This window comes from Aspergillus saccharolyticus, assembly GCF_003184585.1.
Source record: "Aspergillus saccharolyticus JOP 1030-1 unplaced genomic scaffold BP01scaffold_14, whole genome shotgun sequence".
NCBI classification, from domain to species: domain Eukaryota; kingdom Fungi; phylum Ascomycota; class Eurotiomycetes; order Eurotiales; family Aspergillaceae; genus Aspergillus; species Aspergillus saccharolyticus.
In genome coordinates this window covers 53,576-69,775 of record NW_020290624.1, presented here as the reverse complement: position 1 = coordinate 69,775, position 16,200 = coordinate 53,576, and the positions used below count along the sequence as shown (strand labels likewise).

At 52.3% G+C, this 16,200-nt stretch overlaps 5 protein-coding genes across 5 annotated transcripts; 2 read left to right on the top strand and 3 right to left on the bottom strand.

Annotated features, from left to right (window-relative positions):
* Positions 1–239: 239 nt before the first annotated feature.
* nhp6 (high-mobility group nucleosome-binding protein) lies at positions 240–990 on the bottom strand. Its single transcript, XM_025574969.1, has 4 exons — positions 914–990; positions 766–861; positions 588–709; positions 240–530 (listed from the first exon to the last, which is right to left on the bottom strand). Exons 1-4 carry the CDS (start codon positions 969–971, stop codon positions 498–500), a joined length of 309 nt encoding a protein of 102 aa, XP_025431422.1. The 5' UTR covers positions 972–990; the 3' UTR covers positions 240–497.
* A 3,647-nt stretch (positions 991–4,637) lies between these two features.
* BP01DRAFT_356484 (centromere protein H) lies at positions 4,638–5,964 on the bottom strand. Its single transcript, XM_025574968.1, has 3 exons — positions 5,623–5,964; positions 5,352–5,523; positions 4,638–5,253 (listed from the first exon to the last, which is right to left on the bottom strand). Exons 1-3 carry the CDS (start codon positions 5,798–5,800, stop codon positions 4,884–4,886), a joined length of 720 nt encoding a protein of 239 aa, XP_025431421.1. The 5' UTR covers positions 5,801–5,964; the 3' UTR covers positions 4,638–4,883.
* A 114-nt stretch (positions 5,965–6,078) lies between these two features.
* atg11 (autophagy protein ATG11) lies at positions 6,079–10,767 on the top strand. Its single transcript, XM_025579617.1, has 4 exons — positions 6,079–6,345; positions 6,511–6,622; positions 6,713–10,438; positions 10,561–10,767. Exons 1-4 carry the CDS (start codon positions 6,278–6,280, stop codon positions 10,753–10,755), a joined length of 4,101 nt encoding a protein of 1,366 aa, XP_025431420.1. The 5' UTR covers positions 6,079–6,277; the 3' UTR covers positions 10,756–10,767.
* A 228-nt stretch (positions 10,768–10,995) lies between these two features.
* Positions 10,996–12,887, bottom strand: BP01DRAFT_423242 (uncharacterized protein). Its single transcript, XM_025579616.1, has 2 exons — positions 12,827–12,887; positions 10,996–12,724 (listed from the first exon to the last, which is right to left on the bottom strand). The coding sequence occupies exon 2, from the start codon at positions 12,519–12,521 to the stop codon at positions 11,310–11,312; it is 1,212 nt and encodes a 403-aa protein (XP_025431419.1). The 5' UTR covers positions 12,522–12,724; positions 12,827–12,887; the 3' UTR covers positions 10,996–11,309.
* Positions 12,888–13,049: 162 nt separating this feature from the next.
* On the top strand, positions 13,050–15,896 carry BP01DRAFT_356481 (uncharacterized protein). Its single transcript, XM_025574967.1, has one exon. It carries the CDS (start codon positions 13,178–13,180, stop codon positions 15,788–15,790), a length of 2,613 nt encoding a protein of 870 aa, XP_025431418.1. The 5' UTR covers positions 13,050–13,177; the 3' UTR covers positions 15,791–15,896.
* The last annotated feature ends 304 nt before the right edge of the window (positions 15,897–16,200 follow it).

Here is a 16,200-nt window from a genome sequence, read left to right as displayed (position 1 = left end):
CCAGAACCTCCATGGAAGCATCCCCTGTGTGTCATGTAGATCCATAGCAGCTCAATCCACCATCAACGGCCTGGCTACTTACTACTACAAGACAATTTTGAAAGGGCGAAAAGAGCTCCGGATCAAGGTCGCTTAGGCGATGATGCGGTTGATTAAGCTATTATACAGCAGTCTTTGCTGACCTCACACCTTCTGCAGCTTCATTTCGATATTTCATCATATAAGCTTAAATCAGGTTCCCTGCAGCTCTGAAGTTCAGCGCCCAGACTCCTCGATTCAAGTCAAAATGTGTCCGAAAGCCGCCAGTCCGTACAGTAAACATTTCCCATTGATATCCTTCATGAACAGAAAAGCAAGGAGAGGAAAAACCACCGTCATCCGTACCAGAAGCCGTTGAGTAGATAATAGAATATGAAAAGCCACAAATACACGTCACACGAGAAAAGACACAAACGCCATTGGGTCCCACTCAATAAGACCTAGGGGATCAGGGAGCTTCAAGACGACTCCTCCTCCTCTTCAGCAGCAGCCTACACCAGCACGGTCAGTACCATCCGAGAGAGCATTTAGGGGTCAAGACATCTTACGTTGTAGCTGGCCTTCTCATCTTCGTAACGCTTCTTATCGGCAGCAGCCTTGTCCTCATAAGGGCGGCGCTCCGAATCGCTCAGGGCCTTCCACCGCTCACCAAGCATCTTACCAACCTGCCCTAGAGGATTGTTAGCGACAAAGTGCGAGCCATCACCGACTGAAGTCAGCACTTACCGAAGGAGATGCCAGGGTTCTCCTCGCGAACCTTGTCGCGGTTGTCGTTGGCGAAGAACATGTAGGCGGAGAGACCACGCTTGGGAGCGTTGGGGTCTGAAGGTAAAGGTCAGTCATAGCATTGGCAGGGGAGACGCGATGTGCTTACCCTTCTTCTTGCGCTCAACGCGCTTGGTGGTCTTGCGGGTAGTCTTCTCCTTAGGCATTTTGACAATTGAGGTCTGCAAGCGGAGAGATTTGTTAGACGATGGACAAGTGGGTGGTGGACTGCGCAAATGCGAGGGTTGGCAAGCGAAGCAGATGGGCTTTATTTCAAAACTCAAAATACAACAGAGCGACAGAGAGGTAGAACAAGGCAGTCAAGGAACGGATTTGCAGCGCCGCGTAGGCCAGAAGGTGGAAGGAGGTGTTGCGTCAACCCGTGTTTTGCGCGCGGCCAAACAAGAGCGATCGCGGTCGCAAGCCAAACGACACCAGGAGGGCAAGTCGCGCAAATGAGTGACTTACCTGACTGTTCAGTCAGTAAGACGGCGAAGGATAACAAAACAGAATTAGCAAAAAAAGGCTACAAGGAAATCCAAAGAGCTCGGGGTCAGCTCAGGGCTGCTGGGGAACTATAAGAGTGCTGTGGTAGAGGGCGCGACAGCGAGATCGCGCAACTCCGGAGAGAAAACGAAGAGAATTGATGATGTGGAAAAGCAAGCAGATTGGAAGAAAGCGCAATTGATAGAGAAAATCAAAATGGGCTGGTGTTGAGAAAACAGTGCTCTGAAGGCGGAATGTTTATAGGGGACCTACCGATGCGGTTATATGCAGTACTTTTTGTATGGGGGAGAGAGAATTGTATGGGAGAATGAGAGAGTAGGTAGAAAGAGTGAGTGGTGAGTGAGGGAGTGAGTGAGAGAGAGAGGGAGAGGGGGAGAGTCTTAGTAGTAGGAAAACAGAGGACGGGAAGGCGGGCGGGCCATTACCTTACCTACTCTGCCAGTCACTCATTCACACTCTTAGTCTTGGGAAGGGGGAAGAAGTGGGCAGCACAGCAAGGGAAAACAACCGCTCTCTCTGCCGCCTGCGACTGGCTGCTCGACTGCTGGAGAATGGCTGGTATCGTTCCATACCCGTCATGTCTTGTCATTTTCTCCTCTTTTCCCCCTCCTGCGCTTCTCCGCTGCAGCATTCTGGCTGACCTCCAACGCTTGGACTGGGCAAATCGAGTGGTCTACCTCACAAGGGTTGCAGTGCTCCTTTCAGCGAGCCTAATTACTACCACTCCCATGGTCCAATCCATTGCTTCACTTGCCGACTGAAGAAAAAAAGGTGGGTGTTGAGCATTGCACCTGATGCAGCTCCACTGTGACCTCCTGTATGGTTTATTACCAAACGTCCTTCGTACCCCAATGTGCGCCACTATGGGGTGGGTAATTGCCCTTGAGTAAAATACATAGCTGTAACCACTCGGAAAGCGACTCAGCTCCATCGTGTATCCGAATACCACCTCAATAGTATTGAGTACCGTACTGGAAGCTGCCCGTACAGCAGTGAGTATTGTTAAGGTATGGCCATAGGGAACAAGTGCTCAGTCATAGTGACTTTCCACACCAAGCGCCGGGCTATTGAAGGGTCCCTTTCCGTGGGTGCATCATCAATTGGCATCTATTCTTGGGAGGATCTGCGAAAAGCGCGTCTCTGAATAACTAGTTTTCTGAACGAACCCTCTTGGGCTTCCATCTCTTTTCTCTTAAGAAGCTTCAGGTCCTCAAATGTAACTGCATAGCAGGGTTGACTAGTGATTTTCATCAGTTTGTGACTAGCTAGTAGCTACTGCTCAGTTCTCAACCGTCTCTTGAAAAGTACCTCGGTGGAATAAAGAATATACGGCCGAGCTGGAACGACCTCAACCAAGAGTCTACATCCGCGTCGATAAATCTCCGCGTTAACCTGCCATAAATTCGGTGTCTGCTTAGTCGGGGTAAAGATCTAGCCCTGCAGAGTATTCCCAGTAGATGAGATTGTGGTACGCGCACAGCTCGCACATCTTCTCCCCACGGATTGTGCTTGTATTACTGATCGCAGAGGCGTCCTCAAGTGACAAAAGTACTAGCGTTGGTTGTCATCATGTATTTGACCCTGTACACAGTAGAATGAGCATCTCCCAAAATCGGTCTGTTGCGAGATGTATCGACTTTGGCGTGGACCGAGCGTTATATAGAAGTCGTATGATGTGGATACCTTACAGCGCTCCTTGCACAATTGACCTTTTGTAGGCCGATGAATATGTCTTTGACTGAGTCGAAAAGATTGATGGCTGGCCCATTGTTGTGCTTGGGGTGGTAACAGCATGGAGTGGCACTTCAGTTAGCAGCGCCCATCCTCGAGAACAGTCTGCGCTTTTCGATGAAGGACGGGGAGGAACTGGAACTGTGATGTAGTTGTAATAATAGGAGCGCTATTGTCAGCTAAATTAACCAATTAATGACAATGATTATTCCGAGAAGTCCATGCAAATGAAGTGGTAAGTACGGAGTAACATCTTCTATTAAAGTAGTGCTGATTGCCCAGGAGGACCAATGTACCAGTCACAAACTACTCACGCTGGGTGATCATCTATTGTTCTGTGCCCGGTTTCCGCAACAAGTGCTGTTCTCTTCAACTCTTATCAATGGTGATTCCTCTCACTTCGATCGAGTACCGTAGAACTTTTTACCTGTACAGGAAGAGGTCCAGCTTCGATATTGACACAGTAAGATATACTTAAATTTTCCCGCCTCGCATCAGCAAGTCCAGAGTTGGTGAAGCCTTTGTGTAAATGCGGGTTTAATTCTCCTTCCCATTCACGAGTTCTGGAAGGGTTGAATTGGTCCAAGATGCTTTTAATCTGTACGACTGACAATACTCAGGTGAAAACCCAAAGCTCATTCAATCATAGCCTATGAGCATTGGCGGGTACTGTCGATGCCTGAAGAGAAAACAAGTATTGGCGGGTCGCAGTAGTCTATTGTAAAAGTTGCATAGAGAATTGTATGCGTGGGAAGGGTTAGACAGAGAGACACTTGGACGACGTCCTCCAACTGCGTAAATGCCACCACATTCCACGCTGCAAACAACAACCCGTGGAAAGCTTACAGTATCGACGAAATACAGGATCCGCGTACTATGTACGACCTCCGGCAACAGCGCCTCCAACAATACCTTCGTGTATGTATGTAAGTATGCATGTATTGTAACAAGACAGCTGCGCTTTTCTCTGTAAGAAATTCTCAATCATAATGAGGGGCCATCGACTCTCCATTGCTTGGTTCTTACGTTCGAGGTGGAAACGCCGGCCTCTCTTTTGGTCTGCTCAAGTCTATTCTCTCACTCTCTCCCCCCTCAACCCAACCCCCCTCCTCCCTTCCGACGACACGATTGAGTGGTAGACCAAGCAAATCTTCTCAGCTCACATGCCAAACTTAGGTTGGCCGGATTCGGGCGGCTGTTTTTGTTCGCTGCAGTGGCCGCTAAATTTCAATCAGCCCAGCTGTCAGTTACCTTTTTGTCTTTTGTCATTATTTTTCTCCTGCAAGGGCTCCCTCACCTTATCGGCGCTTGGGTTGCCGGTTGCTTACCCCGTCCATATTCAAGCCTCATGCTGCTGCTGCTGTATCAGCCAGCCAGCCCACTGTAACTTACTTTGTATGACGAAGGCTTAGTAGCTTCTTGCCTCCGGCCGGTGGGCCATGATGTCACGTGGGTCACACCACTCAGTCTATCCTTCACGCCTTAGTTTGCCTCAGCCCCATCCCAATTAGAGCAGACTGGCCGAGCATTATTTATTGCAACCTAGATTACACAGTAAATTTCTCTGTAACGACTACTTAGCACGGCTGTCTGGCTAATGCTTACGAATCAACTGCTATCGGAGTCAACTACGGACTGGACGCCGAATTGCTCAGTCATAAAATCGATTCGACCATCATATCCCTTGCGAGACATAAGACCGTCAACAATCCGTCATCTGGCACTGCTCAATTATCGATCGACCACTCATCAAGGGTATACTTTATCCTTCCAGCCGTAACGCCTGACCCAAGTCCACGCTAGCAAAACCACTCTACTTTACATCGTAGTTACAGTATACATTAATCGTCCGACTCATCTAGAACCAAGGCTGTGAGCGTTTCGTCGTCAGCCCAGTTCACTTCGCTGCCGACAACCATCGCGCTGGCGATACTTTTCATGACTTCCCATCGCGCTTTGCTTTTGCGGTGATCTGCCTCAACCTGCTCTAGTTGTGCCTTGAGGTCAGGGTCGTCTAGGTCTTCCTTCCAGGCTTCATCATCTGCTGTAAGGGACAATAATTCACGGACCAGCTCTTGGTTCTTCTGGTTGAGCTGTAGATTCTCCACCTCCAACGCCGTGAGCTTTCGGAGAGAAGTTGTTTGCATGACATTCAAGTTCTCATGCACTGTTGAGAGCACATCGCGACGGTTGATCAGCCGTTGAAGGGCTCTGTTATGCGTTAGCGGAGACCACAGACATCAAGGCATGCAATAAGTCGGGCAGGCAAAGCATGCAAAGAACAGAATGAGAAAACCAAAAAAGAGTACCTTTCGGCTGGAGTGGTGGCCTTCATATGAACAGCTTTTAGGGCAGGATCAGTCATGAGAACGGTTCCCACAGCCTTCCTCTTGACTGTGTAGGTGGCTCTCGCCTCCAGTAGCTCACGTTCCGCTATGGCTAGTTGCTCCTCGGCATCATCACCTGAGAGCAATTCCGTATCTTGTTGAAGCATCAGTAAAAGACAACGGTAATTGCATTCAGAAAAAAATGAATGAAATAGAATAGGGGGGATGAGATGGGTTACGCGCGCATACATACCTTGCTCAAGTAGTGCTTTTTCTAGCTGCTGTTCCTGGATCTGGTGGTAAAGCTGCAGGATCAAAGCCTCCTTGTCCGACAACAATACGGTATCGCGTGGATCATCGGTCGCAAGATCCAACAGGGCCAGCTCACCTGGCCCCAGGTGAGGGAGGGAACGGCGGTTCTCAGCTGTCATGGAAGGAGGCCTCGTGGAGAGTCGGAGAAAAGACCTCGCGTGTGATTATATGAGTCTTCCAGCGTTCTCCTCTCCGTTCGGACGAGTGGGAATAATTATTTTGGGAGATCGACGAGCGTCCAGATGCTGCTGGGTTCAAGGGCGGTGGAGATCCCGACCTTGCGGTGGGTGGTTCCGGGGGACCGTGTCTGATACGTAGAACTAAGCTGGACCTGGGCCCGGGGAAATGAGAGAGAGCTTGCTCCTGGAGATGATCAAATATACCTTCTTATGTATGTCTGACTGGCTGGTTCACTGACAACAAACAGACGGACTGAGATTTCCTGCTCTGTCTGTACCTCCCTTCTTCTTCTTCTTCTTGTTGTTTCATTTTTCCATTTCCTTATCTTCTCCCATCCCGCATTCCTTCCCTTCAACCTACTCCGATTCCATTCTCTCCCCAACTTCTTTCTCCGCTGCTCGCCCGGTGAGAGAGGGATGTCTTTGCACATCTACATCGCTCACACCGGTGAGCGTTATTTGGCTGATCCAATATCTTTGACCTCGTATGTTCTCGCTTCTGCTGCACTTTTCAGCTTCCTCTGCTTCCGTCTTTTCATCACCGCCTTTCGGTCTTCGACTGTCTACTTCAAGGCTTCCATTACCCCCATGGCTATGGGTACCTCCTGAAGCATGACAGTGAGCTGACATGATCGGACTTGTCCATCCAGACCGGACGCACTGCGAACATGGATCACCAGGAATACTTCGATCCCTTCTCAGAGGCAGATCTTGATGACTGCTCGGGGCAAGAATGTGAAGGCCCAAACACTAGCTACGGAGGTACGCATACTTGCTACATCGTGAATGAACAATGGTTCTTCGCCCGCCCCCATATCTTGGGCTAACTGGGCCTCAACCACTTACTTGTAGAGCGAGATATTTGTGTATGATAGACGCTATGTCAACGAGCCAAATACCTTCGAGCTTCCGGAACTGCCTCCGCCGCAACCACTTACTCTCGACAACCCTCCTGATACCTTGACGAACCAAAATGACCTACAAGCATGGAAGGCTCTTTACAGTGCTAGAAGAGATTGGGCGTCTAACTTGACGGAACGCTGCGCAGTCGTGGACAAACAGATCCAGGATCATAATGAGCGCACAGACATCATCAACCGAGCGGCCGGCGTAGCCCTCGAAAACCTCAAAGCTCATGTGGGCACCTTGGAACACCGCTTTCAAGAGGCGCAGACATGGGCGAACGGCTTTTTGAAGGATCAACACGCGGTCTTGGATGGTTGGAGGAAGTCGCTGGCATCTCTGGACAACATCCCAGCTCGGAAGGATTTCAATTTCCTAGGACGTCCGTCGACACCAACCACGAGCGATGACCGGTTGATGGGAACTCTACGCAACTATGTGGATGTGGAAGAAGTGCAAAGAGCTGGCTCGGAAGCACCGGAGGAATTGTCGCGTTTTGCGCAGGAGATTAGCAAAATTGAGGAAAGTGTTGGTCAAATTGCAGCAGATACACAGCGTCTCGTGGACGATGCTTTTCCTACCAGCCTTGATGGCGTAGACGGTCTGCTGCAGGAAGTCGAAACTATCTCCAAGAAGATTCAATCGGACTACGAACATGTCCTCGCTCTCTCCAATAATCAAAAGGCACTGGCGAACATCTCTAGACTCGCGCTCAGTCACACGAAAGATTTACTCCCGTCGCTGCTGGACATTAGTAGCGAGATCCAGGCGGGCCTGGAAGAAGCTGTCAATCGGTATAACTCAGCCACCAAAGCGGCTTCTGGTCACATGCGGCTCATTTCGTCGATCGAGTCGCGCCTCGCTGATGTGCAGACCCAGATCAACAACCTCAACTTCCGAAGCGACGCATTCGATACCATCTACTCTGTCTTTCACATGCCCATGATCTACGGTTCGGTCTTGATCGAGGCAGCACGGCGTCGTGAGTTCAGTGAGAAGATGAAAACCGATTCATTAACGTTAGCCGAAGAGATGTCAGTCTTTCGCGAGGAGGAGCAACGGCGACGGAAGAAGTGGATGAAGACAATGGGAGAGTTTCTATCAACCTCGGATACCTCGACACCTGGCATTGAGGTCAATTTACGAGGTCAGGAGTACGAATGGCCAGCTGTCAGCAGAAAAGAAATCGAGTCATACATCGAAGAGCTGAAGACCAAGACTGGCATGACACAGTTGGCACAGGAGCTCAGTGAGCTCTACAAAGAGTTAGATGCCCCGACTCGCTTACAGCGCCGCAGATCCAAGGCATTCAAACAGGGTAGTCTCTTTGACCTCAGCCGGAGCTCTCTTGTACTTCGCAGTGATGACATGGTTCGAAGCTTGAGAGACGAGAAGGGCAAATTGGAGGAGAGGCTCAAAGGCTCCGAGAGCCGTATCAGAAAATTAGAAGATCTCCTCCATCGCCAGAGTCACATGAGTCGACCGTCTAGCGGGAACTTTTCGTTAGACTTTCCCAGCTCACCCGCGTCACCTCACCCTGACGCGCTTTCCAGGCGATCATCTGTGTCGTCGCGACGCATGTCTTCCAATCAACCACCTGAGGAAAAGGCGCTCGTTCAACGCATTGTACATCTGGAAGCGGAGTTGGCGGCAAAGCGGGAAACGGTACAACGGTTGCAGAAGGAAGCACATGCCGAACGTCAGTCGAATACCGACAAGATCCAAGAAGAGCAATCGACTAAGAAAGATCTCATTGGAAATCTCGAAGCCCGACAGCGCGAATTTGACGATGAACGAAGATATCTCGAAGGTGAATTGAAACGCCTCAAGATTCGTAACGAGGAGCTCGAAGAAGAGCTAGACAGGAATCTGGACAGCCGTGAGCATGAAAAACACGACACTGACGAGCGTATTCATCAGCTTGAAGCTGAGTTGCAAGATGCCCATGCTCGCGCCGAAGAAGAGTCACGGAAAGCCACCGAGCTTTCAAAGCAGATGGAAACAGATCAAGATGCTGCTAGGGATCTTGAGCTTCGCTTAACTGAGCTACAGAATATAATCACGGACAATGAGAAACTGGAAAGAGAGACTCTGAACTCTCTGCAATCTGCTTTCATGAATCTCTCTCCCGGCAGCTCTGTTCCTGCCAAAGCCCTTGACATCGTCAAAGCAATCGAGGTGCTGTCTGAAGGACTGTCTATTCATGCCAAGAATGCGGAAGAAAACGCCTTGAAGGCCGCAGCGGAATATAAAGAGGTTGAAGAGCGCCTGAGTCAGTTGGAGACGGATGCTGAGGACATGCGGAAGGTTGCAGACGCGCGGGAAGCGGATCTGTCCCTCGCTCGCGAAGAGCTGGCACAAGGAAAATCCAAGTTAGAGGTTGTAACGTCTGAGTTGGAAGGCGAGCGGTCGAAGCTCATCACACTTCAAATGCAGTTTGCTGCGGGCGAGAATGGCTCTGATGCTCTCCGAAAGCGCGTCACGCAGGAAGAACGGAAGTTGACCAACTTGTCTCAACGCTTGGCCGAGGTTGAAACCCTAGCCCGTCAATCAGAAGAGGAGGTAACCACCTGGAGAAAGAAAGTGGAGGCGATATCTGAAGCAGAGCAACGGGCTACTGTACGCTCGGAAACGTGCGTGCTTAGATCGCAGCAGCTCTCCAGACAGCTTTTCGCCCAAGTAGAGAAGCTCGAGCATATGCTCGAGCAGCTTGGATTTACTATCATCAGGCAAGACGGAAATATTGTGGTCCAGCGATCTTCAAAGGTCAATGCCATGTCTGTCACGGGGGAGAGTCTCAGTCACTCTGAAGTGGTGTCTGTGAAACCGGACGCTAGTCTTCTGACTTGGATGCACGCTGAAACTAAGGAAGAGGAGACTGACAGGTTTATGGCATTCATGGAGTGTCTGTACCAATTTGACGTGGAGATTTTCGGTGATGCTGTCGTCAAGCGCGTCAAGGACATCGAGAGCCTCGCCCGGAAGTGGCAGAAGGAGGCTCGTGGATATCGCGACAAGTATCACCGGGTGCAAAGTGAAGCCCACGACAAGATTGCATACCGGTCCTTCAAGGAAGGTGATCTTGCTTTGTTCTTGCCGACGAGAAACCAAGCGATCCGGTCCTGGGCCGCGTTCAACGTTGGCGCACCCCACTACTTCCTGCGCGAGCAAGATGTGCACAAACTCCAGGCCCGAGACTGGCTGCTTGCTCGCATAACCAAGATTGAAGAGCGGGTGGTGGATCTCTCCAAGTCCCTGAATGGGGCCAATCCTGACCGACAATCCATTGGCGAAGTCAGCGACGGCACGTCCTTTGATGATGAAAATCCATTCGAGTTATCGGATGGTCTTCGTTGGTACCTTCTCGATGCCACGGAAGAGAAGCCTGGGGCTCCCGCAACACCAGGCCTCGGCAAGAGCACTGTCGCCTCGGCGCACGTCGACGCCAAAGGCAGCATCCGGTTGAAACGCACCTCCGTCGGAGGGAATGTCGCCAAGACCCTGTCCAAAAGTCTCGATAGTCGGCGGGACAGCTCCAACTCAAAGAAGGCACCCTCTACGCCGTCACAACGCGGTAACGAATCCGCTGTAGATCTGGCCCGACAGGCCGAGGAAGACCCTACTGCTGTGGCTGCTCGCTCACGACCACGGGAGGCACCGTCAAATGCCGACGAGGTTAGCCGCAACTCACTCCAGGGTCCGCAGAACTCAAGATGATCGGTGGCTTCTAGCGGATTCGCCCTCGATTGCACACCATACCTCTCCGGGGTTGGTAGGGAGCTGACGAACCGTCACAGGGAGCAGGTCATATCCCCGAGAACTCATGGCGTCAACAGCCGCCATTGATTGCCGGCGCTAATCGCAGTTCTTCTTCGTCGATGCGGCTTGAGGATGTCGATGTTTCTTCCATCAATACGCCGGCGAGTCGACGGACCTCGCGTTATCGTCCATGGGTGTGGTCTGTAGACTATCGCCTCGAAGGTAATAGTTGACCATGAGTGGAGGCAAATCCCAGGTCTACTGGTGCGGGCTTGGTATGGCAAGTCAAATCCCTGGGCGATAATAGTGGTGATGCCACCGTTGATACAAATGACATTTGAAATGTTTGGGCAACATGGAAGGTTCCCATGAGGCATGAAGTGGAGAGAACACGTGCTCTGATATGATACCCTGCTATGTGGAAACGGCTCACATATTCGCGTACTTATTGCTGTTCATCATCTAAGTTTTTTCTTTTCCTCTGAGCTATTATTGTGTGTCATGATTAGCCGGCGCGACCTAGACATATATGCGCCTCGTTTGTACTTTTGGCTTGGAGTCCGAGTCGGATTATGCCCAGATAGAGAGAATGATTCGCTTGAAAACGGATAATGTCCTGTAGGCCTTTGCCCACGCCTGGCCATGCCCCAAGTATGCTGCTGATGTCTCGAGGCTTTCCTTTTCCCCCCCCAGGGACCTTCTCCCTCAAGAGCAACAGTGATTACCAAGTAGTCTATATTACAACGAGAAAATGTCACAGAGGACCTAGTCCAAGCCTGACTAATAACTAATCCAACTGTTCGGTGAATTCCTCCTCCATCCCGCCGACGTCCTCCCAGAACTTGTCAAAATCCACATCATTCTCCTCAAAGAGCTGCTTCACCTGCTTCATGGCCGACACCTGCCTTTCGGGCGTGAAGCCGCCAGGTTGCGTGCTCTCGTACTGGATGAGCTCGATCCAGCGATAGAATAAGTCCTCCTTGCCCATGGCGGTCAACTTCTGCTGGAACTCGATGATCTGGTCGCGCTGGGCGGAGCGAACCGGGTCGCTGGGTTCGTCTTGTTGCTTCCCTTTCCCTTTGTGGACTTTCTTGGACGTCGACGTCGACGACGACGACGATGACGATTCTTTATTGGAAGCGGTGGTCGGGTTCTCGTCCTCGACGCGCCAAATCAACCAGCCGTGGGCGTCGGTGTTCACGACCACCGCGGTGCGGTACTCGTCCAGCTTCACAGCCTCCTTCTGTTCTTGGTCCTTCTCCTCCTCCGTGGTGGGGCCATGATGCGCATCGACCATCGCGTGAGCGGCGATCATGCTGTCGTAGTCGAGATCCCAGTCCTTGTCGACGAGCAGGTACCCGGTCTTCCTGACCTTCTCGGGCGTCACGGCCGTGACGATGCGGTCACGCGTCGCCTCGTCCTCCCGGATCCAGCGGTCCCGCTTCAGACCCTGCGTGAGACTGGCCTGGCTGCGGCGGATGATGATCTCCTGGTCGCGGAACCCGACGCGGCGGCGCCACTGGACGGGGCCGACGAGGAACCGGATCGGCCAGGGAAGGAGCACGGTGACGAGGAAGTAGTCGAGCATGACGGTGAAGATGCGGCCGAGGACGAGGCCGGAGAGGTCACCCCAGCTGAGGGCGGAGGTGTCGACGGAGAGGGAGTTGGTGAGGCCGATCACCGAGGCGAACATCGCCGGGTAGATGTGCCGGACAGAGTAGACACGGTAGGCAAGCAGGGCGACGATGGCGAGGTTCATGAGCACGGGTACCAGGAAGGTCTTCTTCTTGAGACTGATCGGCGTGGTGTCGATGTGGAGGAGGTAGATCTCGTGCGGGGAGAGAGGCGTGAGCAGGGGTAGGAGGGTGGTCGGGGCTTTGGTGAAGGGGGGAAGAGGCATCGATGATTGCGATGCCGGTGTCGATGTGCCTGACCCTGAGGCCGAGGAGGGTGTTGTGGAGGACTTGGCCTTAGGGCCTCGTCGTGCGGATTTGGCCATGTTGGATGTTTGTGCTTCGTCCGGGTGTTTCGGCAGAGAGTTGAGGGGATTCAAGCAGCCCAGGGGAAATTTAAGGGAGTTTCACATCCGGCGCATGTAGCTACCGCAGTCCTCCCTTTTATCTTTTGGGCGTGATGAGTAGCGCGAGGGAGGCGCAAAGGATTTGTAGGAAGAGGCCAACAACGGGGTCGAACTCGATTCGCCTGACCGGGTCACATGTTGTTAGTTCAAAATGCTCTCGGAGTCATTCGCTTGTAGAGAAGAGGGGGGGAAAGACAAGAGAGTGTGATATGTCTCATTCTTACCTTGTTGCCAATGACAGTGAAACAAAGTAGATCAATTGACTGGCTGGCTGTACAATACAAGTGCGACAATGAAGAATACACAACAGCATCGAGGGAGGGAGCTGGAAATGACGGCTATGTATAGCCCACTAAGCCCGATTGGGGGGGTTGGCCGCATCGACGCCTGGGCGCGCGAGTCTCGTTGCTGAATTGCTTTGCATTGCTTTGCATTACTCCATTTACTGCAGCATTTCGTCTGCTTCGAACCTGACTGAAGTGTTGTGTCGGTGTTATTCGGACTGCCAGGAGCTGTGCACCGCCCTGAATTCCTCTGTCTGGTAGGGCGCCTGCTGTCAGTGCCTGTTAATAATAATGCCTTCCACCCCCGAACGTAGGAACGACCGACCCTCGTTGTCGCGTCGCAGCAACCGCCACAACCAGCAGCCCACCGACGAGCATCGCTCTCCCTTTCGAAGAGCTCATCAAGCTCGTCTTACCGATCATTTTGACGCGTCGTTGAACCTTAGCCCTCCTTACGAATCCAACTCCCCCCGTCATCGCCGCAACTTCAGCCAAACCAATTCCTTACGAAGTGCATTCGCGTTCGCATCACGTCTCGATACCATGCCGGACCGAGAAGCTGCACCCGATACATTGGCTGGGTACGACTCGTACGACTCGTACTCCAGGAGTCGGGATCCTTTCCTCCTTTCGTCTCCAGTCTCGAATCCTCCGAATGAGCTCGCGGAAACGTACCGCCAAATCGACGATGCGGGCAGCCTCGTCGACGAGAATCCATTCGACGCAGATTTTCAGCTTCCCAATATACGTGGCAGCCGTAGTCGAGGATCGTCCTCGGCGTCGGCGAGGAAGAGAAGCGACTGGTTCGCGACATATGACCTGCACGACGTTACGAACGAGTCGCCTCCCCGGAAACAGGGTGACCGTGTCGAGGACGAGCGGCGTCTGAGAAGAGCTACCTCGAGTCGGTCGCCTGTGCTCAGCAATGCAGGAACTCGAGACCCATTGACCTCGGAGAATCTCCAGCGACGCGACAAGGAGGAAGAACTTCAGGAAGGGGCAATGGAGGAGGACGACAATGATCACGGGCCCAGGCCCCCGTTGAACCTGCCTTCGTGGGGATCCCGGGCGGCTCATCGTGGAAAGTGGTTGGAGAAGATGACGCGCCGCAGCACGCTGCCGCTGGGTTCCACGGTGGACAGATCGAAGGACCCCTCGCCTCCGAGGGTGAATCCGGACCGGGACGTACAAAATAATGTGGAAGAAGGGACCATGGCTGAAGATGGCCCGACAGGAAAATACGGCAGAATTCCCCTCTCTGACGCGCAAAATAAGTTATCTCTGGAACAAAACGCCCAGAAAGGGACCGAAATCCCCAATACACCAGTCACGATATTTCCCAAGTCCTATTTCGCCAAGAAAAGTCCGATCGACAGGGACTCACGCGTGTTACTTCAAAGATTGTCCCGCGCCGAAAGCCCTGGGCAGCCAAGTACCAACACCTTCAAGACTCCAGAAGCCCAGAAGGTGTCCGAAAGGCCCCGGATCTACGATAAGACGCCGGTGGTGACCGGTGCTTGGATCGACACCCCGATGACGGAACGAGTTGACAAATTCCCCGAAGAACTTTCGCGCGATATCGTGCCATCGCCGCCGCAAAACCATCGATATGCATCAACTTTCCTGCCTCGAGAGTCCAGAATCAGCGAAGTGTCAGAGCCTTCTGAATCGGAGGCGATGAGCAAGACGGAGGCTGAAAAGGGGAAGCAGGAGCAAGAGAAGCCAAGCCTTATCAAGACGGAGCCTGTAGCGGAGAACAAGCCCAAGGACGACGAGGCAGAACGGAGTATTGGAGGACCTAACAAAGAAGGTCCAAAAGAAGAACCGAAGGAGGCGAGACAACAAGGAAAGCAACCGGAAGCGAACCAGAAACCCGCGTCGAAAAACAAGAGACCATTGATCAAACCAAATCTGCCCAAGAGCGCGCTGGAGACGGTATTACAAGACTTCAAAGCTCACAAGGACATACTCGACGTTGGCGATGATACGATCGAGTCCCTCCAGGGACTTCTTGAGGGGAAGCCGAGTGAGAATGCTACTCCTGAAGAGGAAGATGCTGCATACGAGAAGGCTATAATGAAGAAGCTCGAGCTCGGAAGTTCCGGAGGCAACGAGACAGTGGACTTGGACCGTCTAAACGAGAAGCTGAAGTCTCTTGCGGACAACATTCAGAAAGTCAAATCCGGACTCAAGAGCCTGGAGGAACAGGCTACTCGCGACGCCGACACTCTGACTGTACCCTCATCCAAGGGCTCCAAGCACTCACGAGCAACCATCTGTGCGAAATGCCAGGCCGAGACTGAAGGCCAGGTCTTCACCATTTTCTCCTTTCCTCGGCTCTGGCATCGCGATCCAATCTCCCGGCGCGTGCGGCCCACCGGCCTGGGATGGTGCCTGCTTATATCCTTGGCCTGGTTCTGGTCCGAAACCACCATGTGCGATTACTACTGCCATCCTTTCATCTCGAATGTCTGCGAGGGCAACTGTCTCCGGCCTGATGCACCGCGGTTTCCCTACGTGATCCCGACCATGCTCTGGCGCTGGCTCAATCTGTCGTCTCTCTTCACGCCGCTGTGGGCCGTCGTGATTGCCGTTGGCAAATTCATCGCTCTCTCGCTCGGTTTGTGGGACGGCTATGTCGAGGAGGCGCCCCGACCGTTAAATCTTTCGGGTGAACTCCGCATCCACGGAACCCGTGTCGTGAGCCTCGCAGAATCCACAGCGGCAGCCAGCAGTGGCTTCTTCTCGCCGTCGAGGCTGTGGTCCGGAAGGGAGGAGCGGCCGGCGGTGCCCGAAGCTGTCCCGGAGTTGAAGCTGAACGGGGGGCGGAACCCCAGTGGAAGACAAGCTAGTGCTAACTCGTGGGATGAGGATGGGTCAATGGAGGATGACGAGGTTATTTGAAATCAAGTTACAGATGACTCTTATTATCCCCTAATTATAACAACCGGACACATCCACTGCTGCATTATCGTCGCATTTTCCTACGTGCTTTTAGCAAGGGACATGATTAGGCATCGAAAGGGGATTGGTCTCTGGGAGTCTACTTAGCTAGCCTTTTAGTGAGAAAATTGTAGCTGCCGCCGCTATAGGGATTTGTTCTAGAACCGGAGACAGACAGATTGAGTGGGTTAGCGTCGAACGCGGCGGCGCTTGTCATATCCACCGATCCCAGCAGGCTCTTCTTATCTAAGGTTATCGTGGATCTGCGCGAAACCCGTTTTGACTTTCCCCCTTCTGGTCGAGAACTATTTTAATCGGACTATTTATTGACCAGAATGTCTCTCGTCTAATTACTAGTTAGTAACTCCGTG